This window comes from Podarcis tiliguerta (genome assembly GCF_965153285.1).
Source record: "Podarcis tiliguerta genome assembly, chromosome: 9".
Lineage (NCBI taxonomy): Eukaryota > Metazoa > Chordata > Lepidosauria > Squamata > Lacertidae > Podarcis > Podarcis tiliguerta.
The window spans coordinates 22,458,104-22,482,031 of NC_139542.1; the positions used below are offsets into that span (position 1 = coordinate 22,458,104).

Consider the following 23,928-nt stretch of genomic DNA (forward strand, 5'->3'; position numbering starts at 1 on the left):
CCCAGAGCTAGCAAGCCCCACCTGGCCAGCTTGGGAGCTGGGCTGTGGGCCCTTGCTTGCCTCAGCCTCCTGGAGATTCCCTCCTGCTGCTCCCTACACCTCAGAGCCTGCCATGTTCATGGAGACAGGGGCCCCTCTGGCTCTGGGTCCTGCTGGCAATTCTTCCTGGGATGTAAATTAGATTGATGTAATGTATCAGGAATTAGGCCATGGGTGGCACTGTGGATTAAACCACAGAGCCTAGGACTTGCCGATCAGAAGGTCGGTGGTTCGAATCCCCGGGACGGGGTGAGCTCCCATTGCTCGGTCCCAGCTCCTGCCAACCTAGCAGTTCGAAAGCACATCAAAGTGCAAGTAGATAAATAGGTACCGCTCCGGTGGGAAGGTAAACGGTGTGTAGAGCCAGTGTGGTGTAGTGGTTAAGAGCGGTAGATTTGTAATCTGGGGAACCAGGTTCGCATCTCCGCTCCTCCACATGCAGCTGCTGGGTGATCTTGGGCTAGTCACACTTCTCTGAAGTCTCTTAGCCCCCCTCACCTCACAGAGTGTTTGTTGTGGGGGCGGAAGGGAGAGGAGAATGTTAGCCGCTTTGAGACTCCTTTGGGTAGTGATAAAGTGGGATATCAAATCCAAACTCCTCTTCTTCCATGCGCTGCTCTGGTTTGCCAGAAGCGGCTTAGTCATGCTGGCCACATGACCCGGAAGCTGTACGCCGGCTCCCTTGGCCAATAAAGTGAGATGAGCACCGCAACCCCAGAGTTGGCCACGACTGCACCTAATGGTCAGGGGTCCCTTTACCTTTAATGTATCAGGAGTAAATAGGGCAGTTGCTAGTGTCCATCTCTCCACTTCTACTTTGCACTTCTATGAACCTTTGAACTATCATCTAGCTTATCTACACAAATCCTGTGGAGGGAAGGGAAATGTCATTAACACACAGGCTGACGGTAATTCCTGGTCTCTTTGAGAACTGTGCATTTCCTGAGTTCAGGTCATTCTTTGGTTACTTATGGGCAGGGCTTGGGGAGAGAGACGATGTTCTTACACAGGGAAAAGTCAAGGGCACAGCTGGCACCACCAGCGTATAGCCCAGGACCAAGCCAATCTGCCCAAGTGAATGGTTTCCTGCATGCTCAAAAACTAGAAGCAAGACCTCTGCTGAATTCAGATTGGAGGGCCACTGCCAGTCAGTGTAGGCCAGCCTTCCCAATTTTGGGTCTCTAAACATTGCTGGACTACAGTTCCCATCATCCCTGATGAGGCTGATGGGAGTTGTAGTTTGGGAAACTCTGGTGTGGACAGTACTGAGCCACACTCAGACCAACTCAGCAGACAGCAGCTTCATTTGTGGACTAAAGCAAACACTCCCATAGTTGCATGCAGATAAGACATCCCATAACATAACTGAACTCTGAGTCCAGTGTAACCTCCAGGTATCCTAGTTAAACAGTGGCCATTGACAGATGTTCAGAACTCCAGGTCAACACACACATCACAAGACGTCTTATGGTTCACCTCAGTTCTTCCTCAGGCAATTTCTCAAGTCTACTTCATTTCATTACTCACCGTTCTACAGAGCAATGCCAGAGAGTTGTTCTTTCCACCCTTTTCTGTCTTGTTTAGATGTTTGAGCCTGTAAATAACTGGCACATACAGAACACTGGCTGCAGAGACGTCCGGCTGACTTTATTGTTGATTTAATGTAGAACACATTCCATTCACTTCGGTCAGGACCACCCAAGCACTGGTGGTCAATGAAGCCCTTCTTAGAGCAAGTATTTATTAGGTGCATACTCTGACCTAAACTGAACCACAAATCTTTATAAGAACTTACTTTTTAACTACAGGCTACGTAAACAAAATCAAAGTCAATTGGGCAGTCAGGAATGCACAATTGTTTTAATTGTTTGCATTAAGTAAGAAAAGATATCTGATAGGCCATATGTAGCTCTGCTGTGGCACATCAATTCCAATGGAAATAGGAAGAACTTCCAATGGAAATAGGAAGAACTTCCTGACAGTAAGAGCTGTTCGACAGTGGAATTTGCTGCCAAGGAGTGTGGTGGAGTCTCCTTCTTTGGAGGTCTTTAAGCAGAGGCTTGACAACCATATGTCAGGAGTGCTCTGATGGTGTTTCCTGCTTGGCAGGGGGTTGGACTCAATGGCCCTTGTGGTCTCTTCCAACTCTATGATTCTATGATTCTATGATTTAAGAACATGTCCAACACTTCCTTTCAAATCAGTGGTTTTAAAATGCTTTTGACTGGAGAGTGCCCTTTACTTTGAACATATTTATATTCTAGCTTCCCCCCCCCCCAGCTCAAGGTGGGGTACATGCCTCCCCATTTTTATCCTCAGAACAACCCTGCGATTTAGGGTCAGGCTGAGAGACAGTGACTGGCTCAAATTCACCCAGTGAGCATCAGGGTTCGATTCCTTACTCAACCATGGCCTCCCAGGTCCAAGTCCAACACTCTTTATTACACCACACTCGTTCTTTTTCACCTGCGTAGCTAAACATTCACAAGGAATAAAAACACATTTTTATGCCATTTTTGAAACGAAACTAAAATTTTAAATTGCAGACAACTCCCCGTTTGCGTGTGGGGAGAGGTACATTCCGGGTCACTGCGCACTTGCGTGAAATCGGAAACCCACTGAAAAAGACTGAAAACACCCTGTTCTGCCCTGCCCCCACCCCACTCTTTTAGGGACATCTTTATGACATTTTCGGGTCACTTCTGGGTTCGGCGCTGTGTGCGTAATTGCGCACAAATCGGTCGCGCTTAAAACAGGAGTTGCCTGTACCAAAGTGCAAAATTTGTGACAGGGCTGTTTCAGAGTTATTTACGCCAGCGCATTTGGGTACAACTGCTTGGGGGGGGGGCATGGATGGTGAACGAAGGCTCAGAGAAGGCGATGTCTGTCGATAGTCCTAACTGCTCTGTCTAAAAAATAAAATAAAAGTGGGGCAAGGCAGAAACACAATCTCTTTGTAAAGCACACATAGGGAGGTTGCAGTTACAGTGGTGCCCCGCAAGACGAATGCCTCGCAAGACGGAAAACCCGCTAGACGAAAGGGTTTTCCGTTTTGGAGGTGCTTCGCAGGACGAATTTGCTATGGGCTTGCTTCGCAAGACGAAAATGTATTGCGATTCCTGGGGTTGTTTTTTCGCTCCCCACCCCCTTTTTCTAAGGCACTAAGCTGCTAATAGCCTTTTAGCAGCTAATCCGCTAATCCCTTAAGCCTTTAATAGCCACTAATAGCTGCTAAACCGCTAATAGCGCTAATCCGCTAATGGGCTTGCTTCGCAAGACGAAAAAACTGCTAGACGAAGAGACTCACGGAACAGATTCTTTTCGTCTTGCGAGGCACCACTGTATTACCTAATGGTAGACTTGGTTAAAAGTATATTTTAGGTAACAATCTAAAATTTTACGCACACACACACACAATACCACAAAGAGAATGCAAAATCACTGCTTTTATTTACATGATAGAAATTTGCACAGCACATGTAGACTTGTATCTTTAGAATCCATTTGGTGATATATTCTCTTGCATATTTTCAAAAAAAGTAAGTGTGTGTGTGTGTGTGTGTGAGAGAGAGAGAGAGAGAGAGAGTAAATGAATGTGTGTAAAGAAGATAGATGATAGATAGATAGATAGATAGATAGATGATAGATAGATGTAGATAGATGGCACAGACTGACTTCAGGGAACGCTCATGATCACTGCCTGAGAAAATGCCACTTATCAACTAAAAGAAAAAACAGAACAAATATTATTCATTACTAGACTGTCCCTTAAAAGGACAGAATACTCAAACACAGACCACTGCTGTCTGTGTATGAATCAATATATAATCATTCGTTCAGTTTATAAATTGCTTGCTGAAGAAAGTTTCTCTAAGCAACTTAGAAAATGTTAAGAACATAAAGCATAACATCAGGAACAAGCATGAAAGGGGCAGGGAAACAGACATGTTTTTAATTTCTAGCAGATGCCCCCCAAGTTTGTGCCAACCTGATCTCACAGATCGGCTAAATATTTATGCTTAACAGATGTCCAGCAGTTACCAATGCTTACAAGTAGCAAGAAGGAGCAAAGACGCTGGTATAATAATATATGTTAAGTTGCATAAAACCTACTACAATATATTTTGAATTTCCTTTAAGAAGAATTCCAGTTCTAGAGGTGGTGTGCAAACATCTCATGCCATCATTCCAGTGTTTTGGGGGATGGGGGGTATCCTACTTGCTCAAGACTGGTCACAGAAAATAGGACCACAGGACACCATTTCACAATCATATTGTTTTCAACTAGAACAAAACTGTATGTGACATTGAACAAGGAGTGTAAATTATCACATGTGTGGCTGATAGGCAGGCTTCAGCTGTGGGATGAAGACGCCTAGAAAAATGAGTCTTACCTTCTTTGGAAACAGGATAGTCTTCTGTGGGGGATGGAACCTACAGAAAGAACAGTAAGTTGTATTTACTTTGCATCACCAACGTGCAATGCGATCCAATAAGCTTATAAATCAAAAATTTGACACTAGGGGAAACTAGGGAAGGGGAGGCAGCAGTCAACAAAGGGAGAACATGCAATTAATTCAGTTACATACACTTAGGGTTAATTGCAGAAGGGTGTAGCAATATGGAAGCTGAGCTGAAGGGCTCACGCACACACAAAAAGGGGCTGACTTTGAGTAGGGATTTAAAAACAAAACAAAAACAAACAAGCATACATTTCATTTCATAAAAAGGTTGCACTGAAAGGCACCATACTTTCACAGCACATTTAAAGCATGCGCTGTACATTCTGAACATGCACTATGCTTGCTGCTGTAATCAAAAGTGGGGGAAGACGAGTCTCTGAAAGCTTGGATTAGATTCTTCGTAGAAAACAGAAGCTTCCTTGTACGGGCTGCATCTGTGCAACTGCCATGACTCAGTTTACAAACTGGGCCCTTTGGCACATTAATAGTTAAAAATCAGCTGGCTAAATAGCTGGGAACACTCCTGGGGGCGGCGGAAAACTCTCCACGTAACTGATGCAATCATTGCAGCTGGCAAAGCCCATTTATAAACAGATCAGAATGCGAGGCTTCATTTTTAGGATAAAAGCAGGCTCTGATATTTTTAGCTCCTTTGCTTAAGTTTTTGTGTTCTTACAAAAGAAAATGGAAACATGTGGATGGACAGAAAATAATATTTTAAATAATTCTCTCATTCTAACACACACACACACACACACACACACACACACACACACACACACACTTTTATCTTTTCCTGCAAGATACATTGAATTACACAAGGCAATAAAGTATGCTCTTTGCGATTAAGAGTAAGGTAAAGAGACCCCTGACCATTAGGTCCAGTCGTGCCCGACTCTGGGGTTGCGGTGCTCATCTCGCTTTATTGGCCGAGGGAGCTGGAGTACAGCTTCTGGGTCATGTGGCCAGCATGACTAAGCCGCTTCTGGCAAACCAGAGCAGCGCATGGAAACGCCGTTTACCTTCCCGCCGGAGCTGTACCTATTTATCTACTTGCAATTTGACATGCTTTCGAACTGCTAGGTTGGCAGGAGCAGGGACCGAGCAACGGGAGCTCACCCAGTCGCGGGGATTCGAACCGCCGGCCTTCTGATCGGCAAGTCCTAGGCTCTGTGGTTTAACCCGCAGCGCCACCCGCGTCCCGTGATTAAGAGTATACTGCTGACTCCAATGAGCTTTAAGTGCTAGTAGCACATGACAACAGGGCAAATCAAAGCCAGCACACCGAGTAGGTGAGATACAAATGGCCCACTTTGCTATTATTGAGTATTAGTGAGATAGAAAATCAAGCATTATGGAGCTTTCAGAGAAATAAGTAAAGAGAGAAATGCATTCACTGCATTGAGAAGACTGGTAATGGAATTACTCCGATTGAGAAATGGTAGGGGGAAAAAACAGTACTTAAAGCTGCGAAATATTTTTACCCCTTGCCACCTAGATTCCTGGTCCCCCGTTCCCTCCATCACACCCAAACCCCCTACCTGTGTTCTCCATTTAATTTTCAAGTCAGGTCTTTCCTTTGTTTTACACCTCGTGGCACATTTGGAAATTTTATGCTTCAATTAATGACATACATTTAAGAATCGGGATGTAAAAAAATTCCCTTACAGACTGCACAATAGCTTGCACTTCCTCTTCATTGCAGCAATACGGACTGGTATCCAGCTGGGTGTTGGTGCTGAAAACAGAACAGAATTACCAACAACTGGGGCATGACTGTCAAGTGCTATGACAGAAAACGTGAACAGGAAGGAACATAAGAAGCTGGTGTTACCCAGAGTAGTTTATAACAACAGCAACAACAACAACAGCAACAACAACAATTTATTATTTATACCCCGCCCATCTGGATGGGTTTCCCCAGCCACCCTGGGCAGCTTCCAACAGAATATTAAAATACAATAACCTATTAAACATAAAAGCTTCCCTAAACAGGGCTGCCTTCAGATGTCTTCTAAAAGTCTGGTAGTGGTTTTTCTCTTTGACATCTGGTGGGAGGGCGTTTCACAGGGCGGGTGCCACTACCGAGAAGGCCCTCTGCCTGGTTCCCTCACTTCTCACAGTGAGGGAACCACCAGAAGGCCCTCGGCGCTGGAACTCAGTGTCCGGGCAGAACGATGGGGGTGGAGATGCTCCTTCAGGTATACAGGACCGAGGCAGTTTAGGGCTTTAAAGGTCAGCACCAACACTTTGAATTGTGCTCGGAAATGTACTGGGAGCCAGTATAGGTCTTTCAAGACCAGTGTTATATGGTCTCAGTGGCCGCTCTCAGTCACCAGTCTAGTTGCCGCATTCTGGATTAGTTGTAGTTTCCGGGTCACCTTCAAATGTAGCCCCATGTAGAGCGTGTTGCTGTAGTCCAAGTAAGAGATAACTAGAGCATGCACCACTCTGGCGAGACAGTCCAGGGGCAGGTAGGGTCTCAGCCTGCGTACCAGATGGAGCTGGAAGACAGCTGCCCTGGACCTGTGCCTCCATGGACAACTGTGAGTCCAGAATGACTCCCAGGCTGTGCACCTGGTCCTTCAGAGGCACAGTTACCCCATTCAGGACCAGGGAGTCCTCCACACCTGCCTGCCTCCTGTCCCCCCAAAACAGTACTTCTGTCTTGTCAGGATTCAACCTGGATTTAACAATTAACCCCGCTTCCCAGGGAACTCTGGGAATTGTGAGGGGAATAGGAGCCTCCTAACAACTCTCAGCACTCTTAACAAACTACAGTTCCCAGCATTCTTTGGGAAAAGCCATGGCTGCTAAAAGCAGCATCATAGTGCTTTAAACGTCTGGTGCAGATGAGGCCCTAGAATGAGCAAAGTCAAGGAACTCAATATATCCTCAAGCAAAAGCCAAGGTTTTCCTCTCTCCTTTTTTGTGAGCAAAATTACAAGTGGGAGATTACAGGCCAATTTATTTTTGAGCCGTTACTACGGTTTAATTACTGAATAATCTGCGGGGCTCGTGCGGTTGTGACTTAATTATTTTATTTAAGTGAAATTGCCAACAAAGGCAGTACGCAGAAGTGATCTTCAGGAACAGAAAGGCAACCACTGTAATAAAAGCCACCCATGTCAATTTTGCATTAATTCACACTGGATTTCAATAGATCCATGTGCCAAGTGAATACTTACCATTTTATGGCGCCTCCATCAGCCTTTTTGTGAAGCAAAGCCTTCCAGTACTCATGGGTGGATTGAATGATTTCAAAAGCAAATGCCTGTTTTTAAAAAATGACAATGAGCTGTGATTCCACCCCCTCTTTAAAATCAATGTTACATTGTATGATTTGCAAAACAAAACTGGAACTCAGAGAACACTTAAGACTACAATGGTGCCTCGCAAGACGAAAAGAATCCGTTCCGCGAGTCTCTTCGTCTTGCGGTTTTTTTCGTCTTGCGAAGCAAGCCCATTAGCGGAGTAGCGCTATTAGCGCTATTGGCAGTTTAAGGGCTAAAAACGGCTTTTTAAGGCTTAAGGGATTAGCGGATTAGCTGCTAAAAGGCTATTAGCGGCTATTAAAGGCTTAAGGGATTAGTGGATTAGCTGCTAAAAGGCTATTAGCGGCTTAGATCAGCTGATAAGAGGCTTAGATCAGCTGTTAAGTGGCTTAGGGGCTTGGGGAAAAGGGGGGGGGGAACCCCAGGAATCGCAAGACATTTTCGTCTTGCGAAGCAAGCCCATAGCAAATTCGTTTTGCGAAGCACCTCCAAAACGGAAAACCCTTTCGTGTAGCGGGTTTTCCGTCTTGCGAGGCATTCGTCTTGAGGGGCACCACTGTACAGACTGAACAAGAGCTTGGAAGGTCCCAATACATTTGCTAAGCCACTTCCATTCTAAAAATAACCTCCCCCAATTCAGACCAAACATTGTGGAAACTTCCAAAAAAACACTGATCTGCTCCCAAAAAAGTGGGAGGAGGGGGGAGACACACCAGGAATGAGAATGCGCATTTCATAAGAATGCAATGGCCTGAGCACAGCTATGCTTCATGCAGGCCATGGGAACTAAGCCATATTTGGGGAAAGACTAACCCCTCTTAGCATTCCCAGAACCGTTTTGTGAAGCCTCTCCAAGCCAGTTCAAACAGAGAGTGAAATAATTCAGTTCATGCCTTGGCTCTGCTCTAGGCAAAGCTTTTCAGCAGATGCTTAATTTTTTAAACGCCAGCTGTTTGGGCAACGGCCCTCCCTGGACCTCAGTGAAACAGTTGGAAAGTGTCTAATTAAGGTCAGTCTGAGAATATAACTGAGACTTGGGAGCTTCCCTCAACCTCAAAGAGGGAGAACATTGCAGACCGTCAATGAGCTTACAACAATGCACTTCGGGAGAGGGGAGCTTTCAAACGACCATGTAATTATTTGGAAGTCGCAGGCACTGGGAAGACAAGGTGGGTTTTCTTCCAAAACATCCTAAGTTACAGCAGCAGAATTGTCTACAAGACTAACTGGATCTCTTTCTTATTGCTGTTGTCACAATCTTTCAAAATCTGCTGTCAGATGGCTGTTGCAGTTGCTCGAGAGTAACAAGACAGGACTCCAAACCTGTGTTTTACGGGTTTTATTTTGGTGCAAACTATTTACAGTGAAGAGCTCCAAAGCTCATGTCTGGCTCAATCGCTAGCAGAATCCGGGAGTGGTCTTTTTTTGGACCTCCCCCAACATAAGGGTTTCGTTACCCCCAACCTTCTCCTTCCCTCTTTGCGCCTTAGGCTACTGTGTAGTACGGCCGATGGCAAGGGTGTGTTTCCCTCCTGCCTGGCTTGTCCAGGAGTGGTGTTAAGGCTCCCACCAGCATCCTCTGGTCCTTGTACCTCTTCCCCACTAGAGGTGGGGCTTTTCTCCTCCCCGGAAGGGAACTGCTTTGCAAGATTTTCGGGGGCTCCCTGTAATACAACTGCCCTTCTATTCCTCGCCTCTGGCAGTTCCCTGACATCTGCTTATAACCCTGACAACTGCTGACCACAAGGGCCAGCTGCATCAAGCCAATGGCCCATTTATTTCAGCACCCTGTTCTCACAGTGGCCACCCAGGGGCTTGTGGGAAAGCTACATGCAGGACTCCTGCAGCTTCCAGCAACTGGTGCTCAGAAGCACTGCTTCCTCCAACTGTGGAGGCACAGCATGGCCATCATGGGTAGAGGCCATCTTCTCCAAGAATTTGTGTCCTCCTCTAAGATAGCAGCCATCACTGTCTCCTGTGGGAGCAAGTTCAATAGTCCTTTCTTTTTATCTGTCCCAAATCTTCCAGCTTTCAGCTTCACTGAATGTCCCTGAGCTCAAGGATTATGAAAGAGGCGGGAAAGCCTTCTCCACGTTCTCCATGCCATCTCTATTATGTTCCTCGCCTTGCTTGCCTTTCCCCCTAAACTAAAAAGTATCAAGTAATCTCCTCGAAGGCGAGTTGTTCCATCCCTTTGACCTACACGCCTGCGTATGAACACAAATACAAAGACATTTGCACACATGCACATAGTCAAAGTCAGCATTGGTAGCCTTCCCATCGCCATCAATGGATCTGTTGAAAAAGGCAGGGTTTGAACCCTCCCCACACGCCAGCACTGGAGAGGAAGAAAACACTGTCTTGTACTCTTACAGAAGATGTAGAGGGGCTTATCTCAGATCTCAGTGCTTGTGGCGATGAGTGCCGAGATCAGAGACGAAAGATCACTCAGAACGTTTTTCAGAGATCCTCCATAGGGAGATAAAGAGCTCTTTTATAAAATAAAAAAAATCACCCTCAACAAGACAGACAGGGAGATTTATTATCTGGCAAAATGGAGTGATAAAACTGGAGAGAGGGAAAGGGCTGGAGGGTCACTTCTTGTGGTTTGGCTGGCCAGATTTGGCCCGCACCCTGTGTGTTAACTACTTCTGCTTTAGTCCTACATGGTGAGGCTCAATATTTCTTGTTCCATAGCTGAACATGGAACCATAAAGGTGAAATATCAGGTGTACATTTTTAACACAAATAAAAGTTTACTCTATTTGGAGAGTCCCACCCCTTTTTTTGCATGAGATTCCAGAACTCTTCTGAAAGTTTTATTCCAAAAAGTACAATTTCAACGAGAACCATTAGCAAATCTGTCATCTTTCACAAGCAAGTACCTCACCTTGTCTTTAAAAGTGCCATTAAAAGCAAACTGATTTTCTGGTTTCCTGTCGGGAACTTTATATAATCTGAACCAGTCAACCGTAGCTTCAAGATAACCTGGCTTGAACTTCCGGACATCATCAATATCTGCAAAGGGTTAGAAAAACAGGTATCTATACTTATGCACAAAATAGCGCATAACAGGGGGAGAGGTGTTCAGGATGTTTTTGGGCTCCTTCCCTACCCCCTCAACCCCAACGAGATCTTGGAGAGGTGGTGCCAGTCAAAGTAGGCAACGCCGGGCTATTTGGATCACTAATGTGAACTGGCGCATGTTTCTGATGAACGCATGAAAGCAGCCTTGAGCAACTGAATGCCAGTTCCCAACTCTACAGGGACTGACACCAAGAGAAATGATTTGTACATAACTACTTTGTGTGCATGTGTGTGTCTCCACATGCGCGTGTGGCCATTTCCCCTCTCCCTTTTTCTTTTTCTAGCAAAGCTAACACACCCAATTTGCAGCACGCATTCAGGGGGAGAAAGCCTGTGGGAAGAGGACATATGTTTTTAATGACATCTTCTAAACATTTACAGGAAGCACCACTTCAGACCATATAAAGGCATTTGCAATGTTTTGCAGCGGGGGGGAAGGGAGCTCACACATGTTTCAAGCTGCTCAATATTGAATGTTTATTCAAATTCACTCCAATGCATTCATAAATCTTCCTTGCTGCTCAACATATTTAAACACTATCTGTGGAGAACCAATACAGTACGTTAATGGTTCTGGTTTCGCACCTGAAAAAAACCCTGAGAACTGAACACTAAGAGCAATAATATAGGTCCCAGAGAAGGTTAAAACATTAAAGCACAGTTCAAAACAACTTGTGAACACAAAACCAGGTGGGCTCTAACAATATACACACCTCAAGTGTCAAAAAGCCAGGGTAAAGCGGTGTGTCTTCAGCATTCACCAGAAGATGTACAATAAAGGTGCCAAACACACCTCTGAGGGAGTTCCACAACTTGGGACTGCCATTCAGAAGGCCCTCTCCCAAGCCACCCATCCCCAGGCCTCAGAAGGTACAAGAACTATCAAGATGGTCCCTCGAGAAGGCCTTTCAGACAGGCCTAAGTCATTTAGGGCTTTAAACACTAACAAGAGCATCTTGAATTGGGCCCAAAATGAACTGGCAACCAGTGTAGCTGTTTTTAAAATAAGGGTTATGTGAGATCTAGATAGAAACCCATCCGAAATCTTCCTGCTGCATTCTGGACCCATTGACGTTCCCGAATAGTCTACAAGGGAAGCCCCACATAGACCACATTGCAATAATCCAGAGCATGAAGTTCAGGGGCCAAGTCATCCCTGTCCATGAAATGTCGTAACTGGTGGACCAACTGGAGTCCCTTAAAAACTTGGAGGAAGTTGCTTTCAGGTTGAAAAGAATAAAGATACATTTTCCAAATAAAAATGGCAGCTGTTAATATTGCAATTATCACTGTGCGTACTTTAAACGTTTCATTTCCCTCCGATTTTCAGTTCTGTTTACAATTCTCACCTGCATCCACACGTAACTCAGGCTAACGCTTCGTCCATCTGAAGAAGTGGACCCCAGTCCATGAAAACTTATGCCATAATAAATTATCTTACTTTTTAAGATACCAAACGTCAACGTAGTAACAATAATGATGGGTATTATAGATACTGGAAAGAGTATAGATACTGGAGTCATTAAAAGATTGGTTAGGAATTCTATGTTACGAATTCAAATGCCTTCACATGTCACAAAGCAACTCAGATCTAATAAACACAAACTCAAGCCAATTTTTAACCTCTTTAGCTACGATGGCTTTGACCCAAAACACCACAAATTGTAGCTTGGTGGGCAAGCAGAGAAAGTTCTGCTTGCAATCTTCAATGCTCCATAGAGCCTCACAACTCTCAAGGTTCCTAACAGTGACAGTGAAAACACAGGATGTTTGTAGATTAGGTGCAATGGGTGATTTAACAGGGAGGTTAAAAATGCTTACTATGAATCTTCTGTGATTCTGGGTCATCCACACTGAGAGCAAGGACCTTCCAGTCAGTTTCTCCTTCATCAATAAGACCAAGAATTCCAAGGACCTTCACTGGGACCACCTCACCGAACATTCGAACCTTAAAAGGACAGAAAACGAGCTTCTGAATTAGAAAAGTACTGCAAAGAAGAAAGACTCCACAATTGTTTTTTTCAGCTATGTCCTAGTTTCTTTCCTAGGCGTGTTAATTTTCTAGCCTGCTTCTACCGCATCAGTGGTATTGTTTCATCTCCCAAGGTCTGAGCATCGCTCCCTCTAATAGCAAACTCAGGTGGTGAGTACCAACAATATTAGAGCTAAAATGGGGTTGAGGGAAGTATTAGGGTGCTGAGGGAACCCCAAGGTTTGCAGAAGTGCAATAAAACAAACAAACACCACCTATTCATTGCAGATGCTTAGTGGAAACAGAGCATGAAGCGTCATCCGGAATGGAAAAATGGAAAAGAGGAGGGATAAAGGAAAATGTCTTGTCGGACTTCTTTGAGCTTTCACAGCTAGTTTACAGCTAGCTGGCTAGAACCCTGTACAGGTAAAATGAAACTCTGCAATATTTGGTTGCAGGTACCACGGGATGCAGGTGGCACTGTGGTCTAAACCACTGAGCCTAGAGCTTGCCGATCAGAAGGTTGGCGGTTCGAATCCCCACGAAGAGGTGAGCTCCCACTGCTCAGTCCCTGCTCCTGCCAACCTAGCCGTTCGAAAGCATGTCAAAGTGCAAGTAGATAAATAGGTACCGCTCTGGCGGGAAGGTAAACAGTGTTTCCATGTACTGCTCTGGTTTGCCAGAAGTGGCTTGGTCATGCTGACCACATGACCCAGAAGCTATATGCTGGCTCCCTCAGCCAGTAAAGCGAGATGAGCGCCGCAACCCCAAAGTCGGCCACGACTGGCCCTAACGGTCAGGGATCCCTTTAGATTTACCACGGGTCTAAACTAAAGTTTTGATCCCTATCTCCCAGTTGGACTGCTGCGGCCTATTCTCCTACTTCATAATAGAAAATAAATGGCTGGAACATTAGATTAAAATCTAGAGCAAGTAATTAACACAGACCTGGGAACCAATTTCGCAGACGTCAATGGGATCGTTGTCACCACAGCATCCTGTGCTATCATCTTTGTGATTGGGATCTTCCCAAGTCTGTTGAAAGCAAGGAAAGAACTCACATTTCAGCTCTGGTGATCAACATCTGCCTTATTACTGGTCTGTACCGGTTACAAAGATTCCAAAAATAAAGAACCATGCTTCTTGCGTGGACTAGGTTTAATAGTGACTCTCATTTCCCTTGAGACCATGGCATATGGGTGTCACCAACAAATAATGCAGGGGAACCTGTGGCCCTCTGGATGATGTGTGGCTCCACGTGTCAGGTATGGTAGTAGTTCGATTCCAACAATTTCTGGGGGTGAGGGGCACATGTTACAGGGTGTTTGGCTAGGGTAGAGATCTGGGTCAAATCTTCACTCTGCTGTAGAAAAGTAACAACCCTCTCTTATAAGGTATTGTGAAGCTATAATCAGGATGGGGGGGGGGGGTTGACATAAAGTCCTGGGCAAAATATAATGAATGAAATATCAGTGCTAAGGAACAGATCCATATAATGCACAATACGCCAGCAGTTGTCCCTCCTCCACTTTGATGCTATTCACCATCTGCCCAAAGTTTTGAATATAACATAAATGCATTGTGCAGAACAACCCCTGGACATTAGCCTGGTTCACACATAACATTAAGCCATGGTTCATGTTAACCATTATTAAGGATAACCAATAGAGTATAGTTAAAACTGAAACATCTGGCAGACAATTACTTAAATCTTGGTTTATTAGGTTCACCCATTAAAGGAGGAAAAGCCAGGAAAATCACTCTTTGATGTGGATCGATAGCTTTGGGGACATGACAACTCCTTAACCGTAATTGAGGAGGAGGTCCAGTCTCACACAAAATGCTAAGATGAGGATAATGTAACCTAAGTTTTATAAATCGGCTACAAACGTTGGTTAATGGGCAACCTTTAACCATAGTCGATAAACCATAGTTAAGATACTGGACCGGGTTCACACATGATGCTAAGCCATGATTTAGTAAACCATAGTTTAATAAACCATGGTTTAGTAGTATGAGAGTCTCTTAATCTGAAGAGTTGTGAGTTTAAGGCCCATGTTGGGCAAAAGACTCCTTCACTGATGACCCTTGTGGCTCCATCCAACTCTACATGAATCAGATCACTATGAGCCTGCATGACTATTTTCCCAGGAACACATTCTGCTTTTAAATACTTCTCAAAACTAATGGGCAAATATTGTTACATAATGTCTCCCCAGCCCTTTAGCCAATGCACAAGGCTCCTGAACACCTTTGTTTTCCATGCAACCACTTTGCATTCATAAAAAATTACAAGATTTATGACTAGACTTTACTGAGACGACAGAAAACTTTCACACAGAGAGAGGAGGGGAACCACATTACCTGAGGGAAGGCCCCATAATTCCAAATATAGCCCTTATGGGGAAAGATATTTGCCACGTATCGCAGCTTGCCCTGCTTTACATCTTGCTTAATGGGATTCAATGGCTCCTTTGTGGCAATCTGGAACATGTTGCAAAATCGAGAGGAGAGATTTGGGAAGGAAGGGGAAAGGAGGATTACTGTAAAATGATTCAACTGATTATCCCCATAGCATACAACACAACAAAGTGTCAAGCTTTATATATTTTCCCTACCTCCCAAAGTGAGGGAAACAGTACATTGAACATATTTGTTTATGGTGATAAAAATATTGGGGTGGGTTAAGGAATTCCCTTGACATGCCAGGCCAAGTGATATTAAATGCATCTTTCCATTTAAGGGATGCTTTATATAAAATGCTGTTTGTGGTGTGTTCAAGCCATTGACAACTTATATATCTTATACTCTCATCAAAAGTATCCTTTTCGGGCCTGAAGATGCACTGCCACAAACTTTTGCCAAGTTCCACTTATATTACTTTTTTTGCAAGCTGCTGTCCATGTTACCTCCATTTTAGCATTCGTCCAGCGAGGCACTTCTACAACCATGTTAAGTACAACCTTAAGAGAAGAAGTAAAAGCGGGTGGGAAGGAACAACTAAGAAATTAATGGGAAACAGACACAAATCTACAGAGAATGAGCACAGAGCAACCATGGTTATTATCATACTCTTCAAAGGAAACACAGTGCTAGCTCTCTGCTGGCAATGGCTGGCCAGCTGGGAGTCAGCCTCAAGACTTCATGCTTGCTCATCACAGTCCCTCCCCTTCCTAAACATGGTTAGAGCAGCCCATTGGCAAATACGGCCCACCTCCGAACAAAGACCACATTCACACTATACAATATTACAATACAGTGGTACCTCGGGTTACATATGCTTCAGGTTACATACGCTTCAGGTTACAGACTCCGCTAACCCAGAAATATTACCTCAGGTTAAGAACTTCAAGATGAGAACAGAAATCGTGCTCCAGCAGTGCGGCGGCAGCAGGAGGCCCCATTAGCTAAAGTGGTGCTTCCGGTTAAGAACAGTTTCAGGTTAAGAACGGACCTCCGGAACGAATTAAGTACTTAACCTGAGGTACCACTGTAGTTTTAGGTAGAACCTTGGTTATCAGTATTTCCATGGGCTCTGTGAAACATCTATAGACATCTATAGACATCTATAGACATCTATAGACAAAGTGTGGTGTAAACTAATAAATTGTTTAATTTTAGGGGATGTTTACATCTGGCAAACATCAGCCATAGACCATGAAGATTGCCTTATAGGATGAAAGTGACAGGCAGATCTGAGTTGTTTGCATGGGGCATCAGTGGAAGAAACTGCTTGGTCAAATACAGCGATTCTGATGATTGCATAGATTTATACCTCTGGTTGGTAGTGTCATGGCTGTTTATGGAGAGGTAGAGGGGAAGAGGCAGCTGTGAGGGTCATGTGGTGCAGACATACTGGGAAAGCTAGTCTGGTGCTCCTGCTGGTATGTTTGCACCACACCAACATCTCACAACACTTTCCCCCTCCCTCTCTACGTACCATTAACATCAGTGATGAGACCAGCCGGAGTTCAGGTGAGCATCTCTGCCCACGCCTGTGAAGATAAACTAGATGACCAGCATGGCAAATTAATCCACAAAGTTCTTGATAGCAGAATGAAGTTCCAGAAAAAAGTCATCAGTTCATGGGCAGTCCTACTTAACACTGGGGAATCTGAAACTTTGGATGGTCCTTCATGATTGCTGTAGGCAAAATGGCTGATGCAAGGCTGTCCCACAAAACTACATCATAGCTGTTTTTACAGATTTGACAGAGTGGGCCTGGTAAACTTCTTTAGGAAGCACATTTCAGAATGAAGAGGAGCCATCTTTCTCCCATGTGTGCAGAGTTTTTAGGTGGAAGAGCGTTCAAAAACAGCACACATGACCACAGCCACACACACCCCGGCCTGTAATGGCACAGTCAACTTGAAGCATCTGTAACCTGAAGCGTATGTAACCCGAGGTACCACTGTATAGCTATCTTCCAGAAAAATATTGCTATAGGCCATGGATGTCTAGGTCGATCGCAATCTGTTGGTTGATCCCCAGGAGGTTTTGGTAGATTGCAGTCAATCGCTAGCTCTTCCATCCATCCAGCCCCTCCCCCCCCCCCGTCCTCCAGATCGCTAGAAGAGAAGTCAGAGCTCCTGCTGCGAGGCTGACTGTTTCATTAGTGATCTCTTGTTGAGCAGCTTTTTCCATGTATTCCTTAGGCTTGTTCTCCCCCCCAAAAAAAACAAAAACATGATTTTTCTCCCTAAGAAAAGCTCGACGACTTTGACCTGAACCCCCCCAAAAGGGGTAGATCACTGCCAGTTTTTAATTGTGTGAGTAGATCACAGTCTCTTGGAAGTTGGGTGTCCCTACTATAGGCAGACGGATTTACTATTTTAAAAAAGTTGCCCAGTTAAAAGAGACACAAAAAGGGTATCTGAGAACGTTCAAGTGATGGCATTTGTATCTTGAAACATTTGTCTACTGAAATACGAATTAAATTCCATCTGGAGTGGTGGCAATGACAAATACAAGCTTTGCTGAAATGTATGAATATTTAGTTGAGACCATACAGTGGATACGAGACAAGAAGTGTAGCAAAATCCTCTTACTGATGCCCATAATTATTGCACCCTAATTTTCCTCAACCATGGATTGAAGGCAAGGAACTGAACACATCAGAGAACAATCAGACAGCTGCCTTTGGTTTTAAAAAGCCCCACACATATCTCCTTCCCCTGCAAAACTAGGTATAGCAAATAATCTCAATAAAGGGCTCTGTGATCATACCTCACTTTCACTGTTCTTCGACCTCTTTGCAGGAATCTCCTTATCCTGTACAGGAAAATATAAAAAAATCAGTGAATACAAAAGGCTAACTCGTAAAGAGACAAGTCTAAAAAACGGGGCCAAGTGATAAAGTGACCATCGAATGCGAATGTCAAGCTCAGCACCAGAGTGTTCAAAAATATTATGAGTTTGCTGGCTAATTACTGTGAATAGGTCTGGCACTGTGACTTTGCTAACTAGATTCAACACCTTCCTCCCCCCCCCCAAAAAAGTTATTTAAAGGTGGTGGATATTTGTTGAATGAGCAACTCATCTACAGTATGAGTGAGGAACCTGCACCCCAAATGCATCCCTCCAGGTCTCTCTATCTGATGACCTTTAGGCCACTCCTGCTTGCATGAACCTTGAGAATTTTTGGCTGACTAGAATGCATCCTGAGGTTCCCCATCCCTGAGATGTGTTGATCTTTGAATTTGTAATGATTTGTAATCACGAGGATTGCTATAGAAGGCACTATCCTGGTCTCTTCGTGTAAAAATAAAATGCTATATAAAAAAATAAATAATGGATCAGCAGACTGTCCCATCCTCATTACTGCAATTCTTGCAAATAATTCTAGACTTGGTGCTTCTTTGACTACTTCTGCCCCAAAACAAAAATATACATTCTCAAAAACACATAACGCGGTTAAAAGGTAAAGGTAAAGGTACCCCTGCCCGTACGGGCCAGTCTTGACAGACTCTAGGGTTGTGCGCCCATCTCACTCAAGAGGCCGAGGGCCAGCGCTGTCCGGAGACACTTCCAGGTCACATGGCCAGCGTGACATCGCTGCTCTGGCGAGCCAGAGCCGCACACGGAACGCCGTTTACCTTCCCGCTTATAACGCGGTTAAGGCGTAACAAATTTGTGTACTGAATATTCACTTTTGCTTCTCACATTTAAAATACATCAGATGACCACAAGGATGAGGATTTTAGTAACAAGTGGACCGCACAAGTTAGCCCCAATAATGCCAAAAGAACCCAGAATGCAAAAAAAAGAAGAAGGATGGTACCCACACATTGCTGTGAATTTTGCTTTAGGAAGCAGGCCATTGCAATTGACGAGGTCTCCTGACCTCCACCAGTGCAAGATCACAACTCAAATGTCACTGAAAATTTCAGAATTAATGAGATGTGGATGAAATCAAACGTTGGCTGAAATGATTTTTTCCCCTGACAATAAAAAGTTATGACTATAGGACTAGTTAGGTTAAAAGTGAAAGACTCATTCTTACCTTAAAAGATCTCAACTTCCAGCAATTTCAACAAATAAAGAGTGTTACATGTGTTAATTACCTCATTTGATCCAGCAAACAGAGGAATGTCATGGAATGGGGAAATGTATTTTCCCTTTGAATTCTCTACAAGATTAAACAAAACGTTATAAGCACAAACACACAGGCAGTATATACAATTGCTTGTATCTCTACTGGTACAAAAAACTAGTTTGCAGTCATTCAGCTATAAACTCTGCTTGCTCAGCTAAAATACTGGCAATACAGTTTTAACCACCTCCTCTTCAAAGCACAAACAATTCACGTTATCGTGGCAGAGAACTAGTTTTCAGCTGGGTTGCTTTCCTGCTCTACAATCAGTAAGCAATAATATACATTCAAGCATACCTAGAACCTCGTCTCCTCTCCCACCTCAACACTATGATTTTCAGATCTAAGAAACCAATGATAAAAAACTCAATTAATTCAATTAACTTTCTAGATAATAGGGTAGCGTAAGGTTACCAGATGTCCCTGTACAAAATCAATTGAAGTTGAAAAGTGTCCTCAGATTCACTGAAAAAAATCTGGTAACCTTAGGGCAGCAGATCCTATGTTGTCTGACTAGCAACCAGTGTTAGAACTTGCCCACATGTCACCATTTGATGGATCATTCCTTACAAACAGTGAGTAAATCACAAAGAACTGTACCACTAACATGATATAGGAAGGTGTTGCTGCCGTGGTTAACCTGCTGTGTGTGCTTATGCAGATTCATTTCATCAGATGATAGAGGAGATTTGCATATAAATGTATGAAGCTACCTTCATGGGAGGCTAGTCACTAGGTCAACACTGGGACAGTACTTGCAAGTCTATAGTACATTGCTTGCGAGTCTATAGTACCTCTACAAGGGAGGAGATACCATAATGGAGATGTTGGTGGTTGAATGTGGGACTCTCTGCACGCAACTCATGTACTCCATCCCTAAGCGATGGCTCCCCCAGTCTTCTCATGGGACTTTTTAACCACGAGGGCTGCTGTACATCTGCTCTGCAAATGCAGCAACACTTACCGGGCACACTTTGCAACGATGAGAAAAGTAAGCATTCAAGGTGTGCCTTCCTAGGAACTCAGTTCTATGTCTACTCAGTAGCAGGGCACACTGAATTGACTTCTGAATAAACATGCAGAGGGCTGACCTGCATAACAAGCATTTGCCAGGGGATTTTGCCCACAAAGCCAAGATAAGAGCTTGACTGGTGAGAACTTCTTGTTCTCAGTGGCCCCAAGCTACAAGCAGGGCCTACTATTTTCATTGCATAGCGGAAACTATTAGCTGTGGCCAAGACTTCCTAGCACAGGTATACTCAGCAAAACCCGTGCAAACGTCATGCACAGCAATCCACATACATCATATATGGGCGAACTAATACCAGTTTACTGGAAGAAGCAAAGATCACCAGTGTATAAGCAATGATTCTTTAACATCAACTTCGTTGGACTGGTCATGTTGTGCGGATGCCTGATGATCGTCTTCCAAAGCAACTACTCTATTCTGAACTTAAAAATGGAAAGTATAATGCTGGTGGTCAACAAAAGAGGTTTAAAGACTGTCTCAAGGCAAATCTAAAAAAAAAGTAGTATCAACACTGACAACTGGGAAACACTGGCCTGTGAGTGCTCCAGTTAGATAACAGCATTCACCAAAGGTGTCTTGGCTTTGAAGACACTTGAATGCAGGACACAAGGGAGAAACATGCTAAGAGGAAGGCACACTTGGCAAACCCATGCTGTGATCAAATCCCGCCCAGAAACCAATGTCCCCACTGTGTAAGGACATGTGGATCCAGAATTGGCCTCCACAGTCACTTACGGACTCATTGTTAAAACCGTGTTTATGGAAGACAATCTTACTCGGCTATGAGTGATCGCCAAAGAAGAAAAAGACATGGGCAGTCCACATATGGTTTCCAAACTGGAAAAGCTGGTCCCATCTGAAGATCTCCAGTACTGTACATACTGTTGCTTCACCCCACTGCTACAGGCTGCTTCAGAATTAAGCTATCATGGAAGAATCTGCCTGATGTGTATGTGTGATTCTTGGATGCACATAAGCATACAGTTGGATCAGGCCAATGGTCCATCTAGTAGAGTATCCTATTCTCAGTGACCAACCAGACACCTGTGAGGAGCCAGTAAGCAGGACCAGAGCACAAGAGCGCTCCCTCCTCCTGCAGTTCCCAACAACTGATACTCAGAAGTGTACTGTCTCCAACTGCAGAAGCAGAGCAGGGCCAACATGGCTAGTAGCCAGATGGCCTTATTCTCCAATACACACTCCAGGATGCTTACAAGTGGCCTTGGCTCTACACCACTTGCACTCTTGTATGTGATATGCTTGCTATTTGCACTTTGTGGGGTTATCAGTTGTTCAGATCCACACGTTAGTTACGAACGGAGTCTCCTGTCACTGCGGCATGAGAAAAGTGATTGTAAGTGCAAGGCAGGCCACGCACCCAAATTCTGAATCAGGCTTTGATTTTTGTAATTTAATTATAACGTAAAGCTTGAGCCTCGCCAGGGCAGATTCCAGTTGGCACCCGAAAATGAATCACTGCCCCCTCCCCCACTAGGAAACGCCAACAGCGGACTAGATTAACCTCTGATCTGATCCAGCAAATGAACTTAAATTATAACCAGTCAACACCGGGAAAGGATTCCTTTCCTAAACGCAGCTCTAGGACGCCTGGTAAATCAACACGCGTTTAGAACTACTGTACAGTACAATCAAAGGGGAAGGGGGCGGAACAACGCCGAGTCCCGCCCTAGAACCTTATATTATTATTTAATTGCTCTTAAATTCTACCCATCAGAGAAGGGAGGGAGAGGGGCGGGTGTTCGCTGGGCGCTGAAGCCCCGCCCTAGAACGCCATGTAACAAAGATCAAAGCAAGCGAATGTTCCCGCAGCGTTCCATAGAACGCCGGCGCGTTCGAAGGAAGCGTCGCCGCTGCCGCCCACGCGGGTCTTGCCGAGCGGCTACTTACTAAAGTAAAGGCGGAAATCGGGCGAGTGGAGCTGCCCCCGCTGCTCCGTGCCGTACTGAGCCATGAGGCCGCCGTGCGAGCGGCAGATCAGCACCCACGGCTGCAGAAGCCGCGCCGGCGTCCCTCTCCTGCACGAAGAGCGGTGGCGCTGAACCGCCCAAGGCAGCCACAGCAGCCGACTCAAGGAAGCCCCCGCACGCATGCTTCGTGCTTTCCGCTTCTCCGCGCAGTTCCTCTGGCGGCGCAGCGGGTGGAGCTCGGAGCATGCTCAGCAAACGGCCTTGAAGTCGCAGCCCGGCCGCTTTTGCCAGCAGCCTGGTTTCACCTCTCGGTTAATCAGTAGGAAACGGGCAGCCAGCCAGAAACCGGGCAATGGGGCTTGTGGGTAGTCCCGCGGGGGCGGGAAACCCGCAAGGAGGGGATCTGGTTTAGCAGCCTAGCCCGAGGCCTGAAGGAGGGCAAAACCAGTCCCTTCCCCATAGCTCCGCACTTCCAGGACTCTTCAATGGCAGTATTTCCCATGGAGTTCGGAGGGAATTTGCTTTCGAGTAAACATGCAGAGAGACGGGCTGCTGCCGTCCTGAGCACGTTTACCTAGGAGGAAGTCCCTGGTAACTTGAGTACGATTTAATTCGTGCAAAATTTAACGTTAGATCGGGTTGCACTGTGCTATTTTTCTGCATTTCCCGAGTATGAGCAACCTCAGTAAATAGCGAAATGAGTTGAAAACAAACAAAAAAAACCCTATTCGCAGATACAGCCGCGGGCAGATTAAAACGGAGCGTTGTATCCACTTCCGGTACAATAATACTTTCCGAATGTAAGTTGTTTTCAGTGGGCTTCTTCCGAGGAAAGTGTGCAAAGGATTGAAACCCCCGCAGGCTGACAAGAAAGCACGTGGAGGGATTTGAAAATTTACACATGGGATCCTTGTCTCTCTTAATTTCATCATCGTAAATGGAAAATAATGGATTCTAGTCAGCCTTATTTGTTTGACAGACTGGTGGGCAAGTTCCCAGTCTTCCTGTGTTTATTCCCTAATATATATGTTGCTGTATAGTTTTGTTTCTAATTACAACATAAGCTATTTTGATCACTGTGGATAGGTGGGATAAGGTCAATAGGATTTACTTTTGTTTTCTAAGATTTTTCTGGCACTTAACATATTTTTCATTTAACAAAATGTATACACTGCTTGACTGTAGTAAAACCCAGTGGTTTTTTTCTGGGGAGACGCAGGGGTACGCATACCCCTAAACATTTTGTGAATCTTTGTAATTTTGTCCATTTACTGTATTTATTTTTCCAGATTTGAACTATAAAATGGTGATTTTATTGAGCCAAAATGAGAGTACCCTTAAACCTTTTTTAAAAAAGAAAAAAAGCACTGGTAAAACCTCCAGGCAGTTTATAAGGAATATTACAGTTGTTAACAAAAACAGTTAGAAACAACATTTAAAGGCAATTAAAAGGTTAGCAAGTTTTTAAAGAAAGATTAAAACACGTCAACATCAATGGTCTGATCCTGAAATGAGCTGTGGGATGCCACAAATGCACCGTCA

The 23,928-nt window shown here is 44.6% G+C and overlaps 1 protein-coding gene and 2 long non-coding RNA genes across 4 annotated transcripts; 1 reads left to right on the top strand and 2 right to left on the bottom strand.

Moving 5' to 3' along the window:
- Window positions 1-3,467: 3,467 nt before the first annotated feature.
- PPA2 (inorganic pyrophosphatase 2) lies at window positions 3,468-23,258 on the bottom strand. 2 transcript variants are annotated; one of them, XM_083456825.1, is made up of 13 exons: window positions 22,367-23,246; window positions 19,400-19,464; window positions 18,063-18,107; window positions 15,746-15,799; window positions 15,201-15,320; window positions 13,785-13,871; window positions 12,686-12,812; window positions 10,668-10,795; window positions 7,691-7,776; window positions 6,171-6,240; window positions 4,434-4,473; window positions 3,681-3,761; window positions 3,468-3,646 (listed from the first exon to the last, which is right to left on the bottom strand). In XM_083456825.1, the coding sequence occupies exons 1-12, from the start codon at window positions 22,566-22,568 to the stop codon at window positions 3,733-3,735; spliced, it is 1,053 nt and encodes a 350-aa protein (XP_083312951.1). In that variant the 5' UTR covers window positions 22,569-23,246; the 3' UTR covers window positions 3,468-3,646; window positions 3,681-3,732. The 2 variants fall into 2 exon arrangements, with proteins under 2 accessions (XP_083312951.1, XP_083312952.1); XM_083456826.1 differs by lacking the exon at window positions 3,468-3,646 and having other exon boundaries at window positions 7,691-7,882; window positions 8,335-10,795; window positions 22,367-23,258.
- Window positions 4,480-5,946, top strand: LOC310685202. Its single transcript, XR_014515115.1, has 2 exons — window positions 4,480-5,715; window positions 5,767-5,946. It is a non-coding gene; the product is annotated as an uncharacterized lncRNA (long non-coding RNA).
- LOC310685199 lies at window positions 18,440-19,332 on the bottom strand. Its single transcript, XR_014515112.1, has 2 exons — window positions 18,932-19,332; window positions 18,440-18,729 (listed from the first exon to the last, which is right to left on the bottom strand). It is a non-coding gene; the product is annotated as an uncharacterized lncRNA (long non-coding RNA).
- Window positions 23,259-23,928: the final 670 nt, after the last annotated feature.

Bases quoted from the DNA above. Each gene is read 5' to 3' on its own strand.
- PPA2 (XM_083456825.1), bottom strand. From the start codon at position 22,568: ATGCGTGCGGGGGCTTCCTTGAGTCGGCTGCTGTGGCTGCCTTGGGCG. The intron at 19,465-22,366 runs GTAAGTAGCCGC...TTAATCTTGTAG, and splicing joins CGATTTCCGCCTTTACTTTA to AGAATTCAAAGGGAAAATAC. The intron at 10,796-12,685 runs GTAAGCATTTTT...AACCCTTTGCAG, and splicing joins AGAATCACAGAAGATTCATA to ATATTGATGATGTCCGGAAG.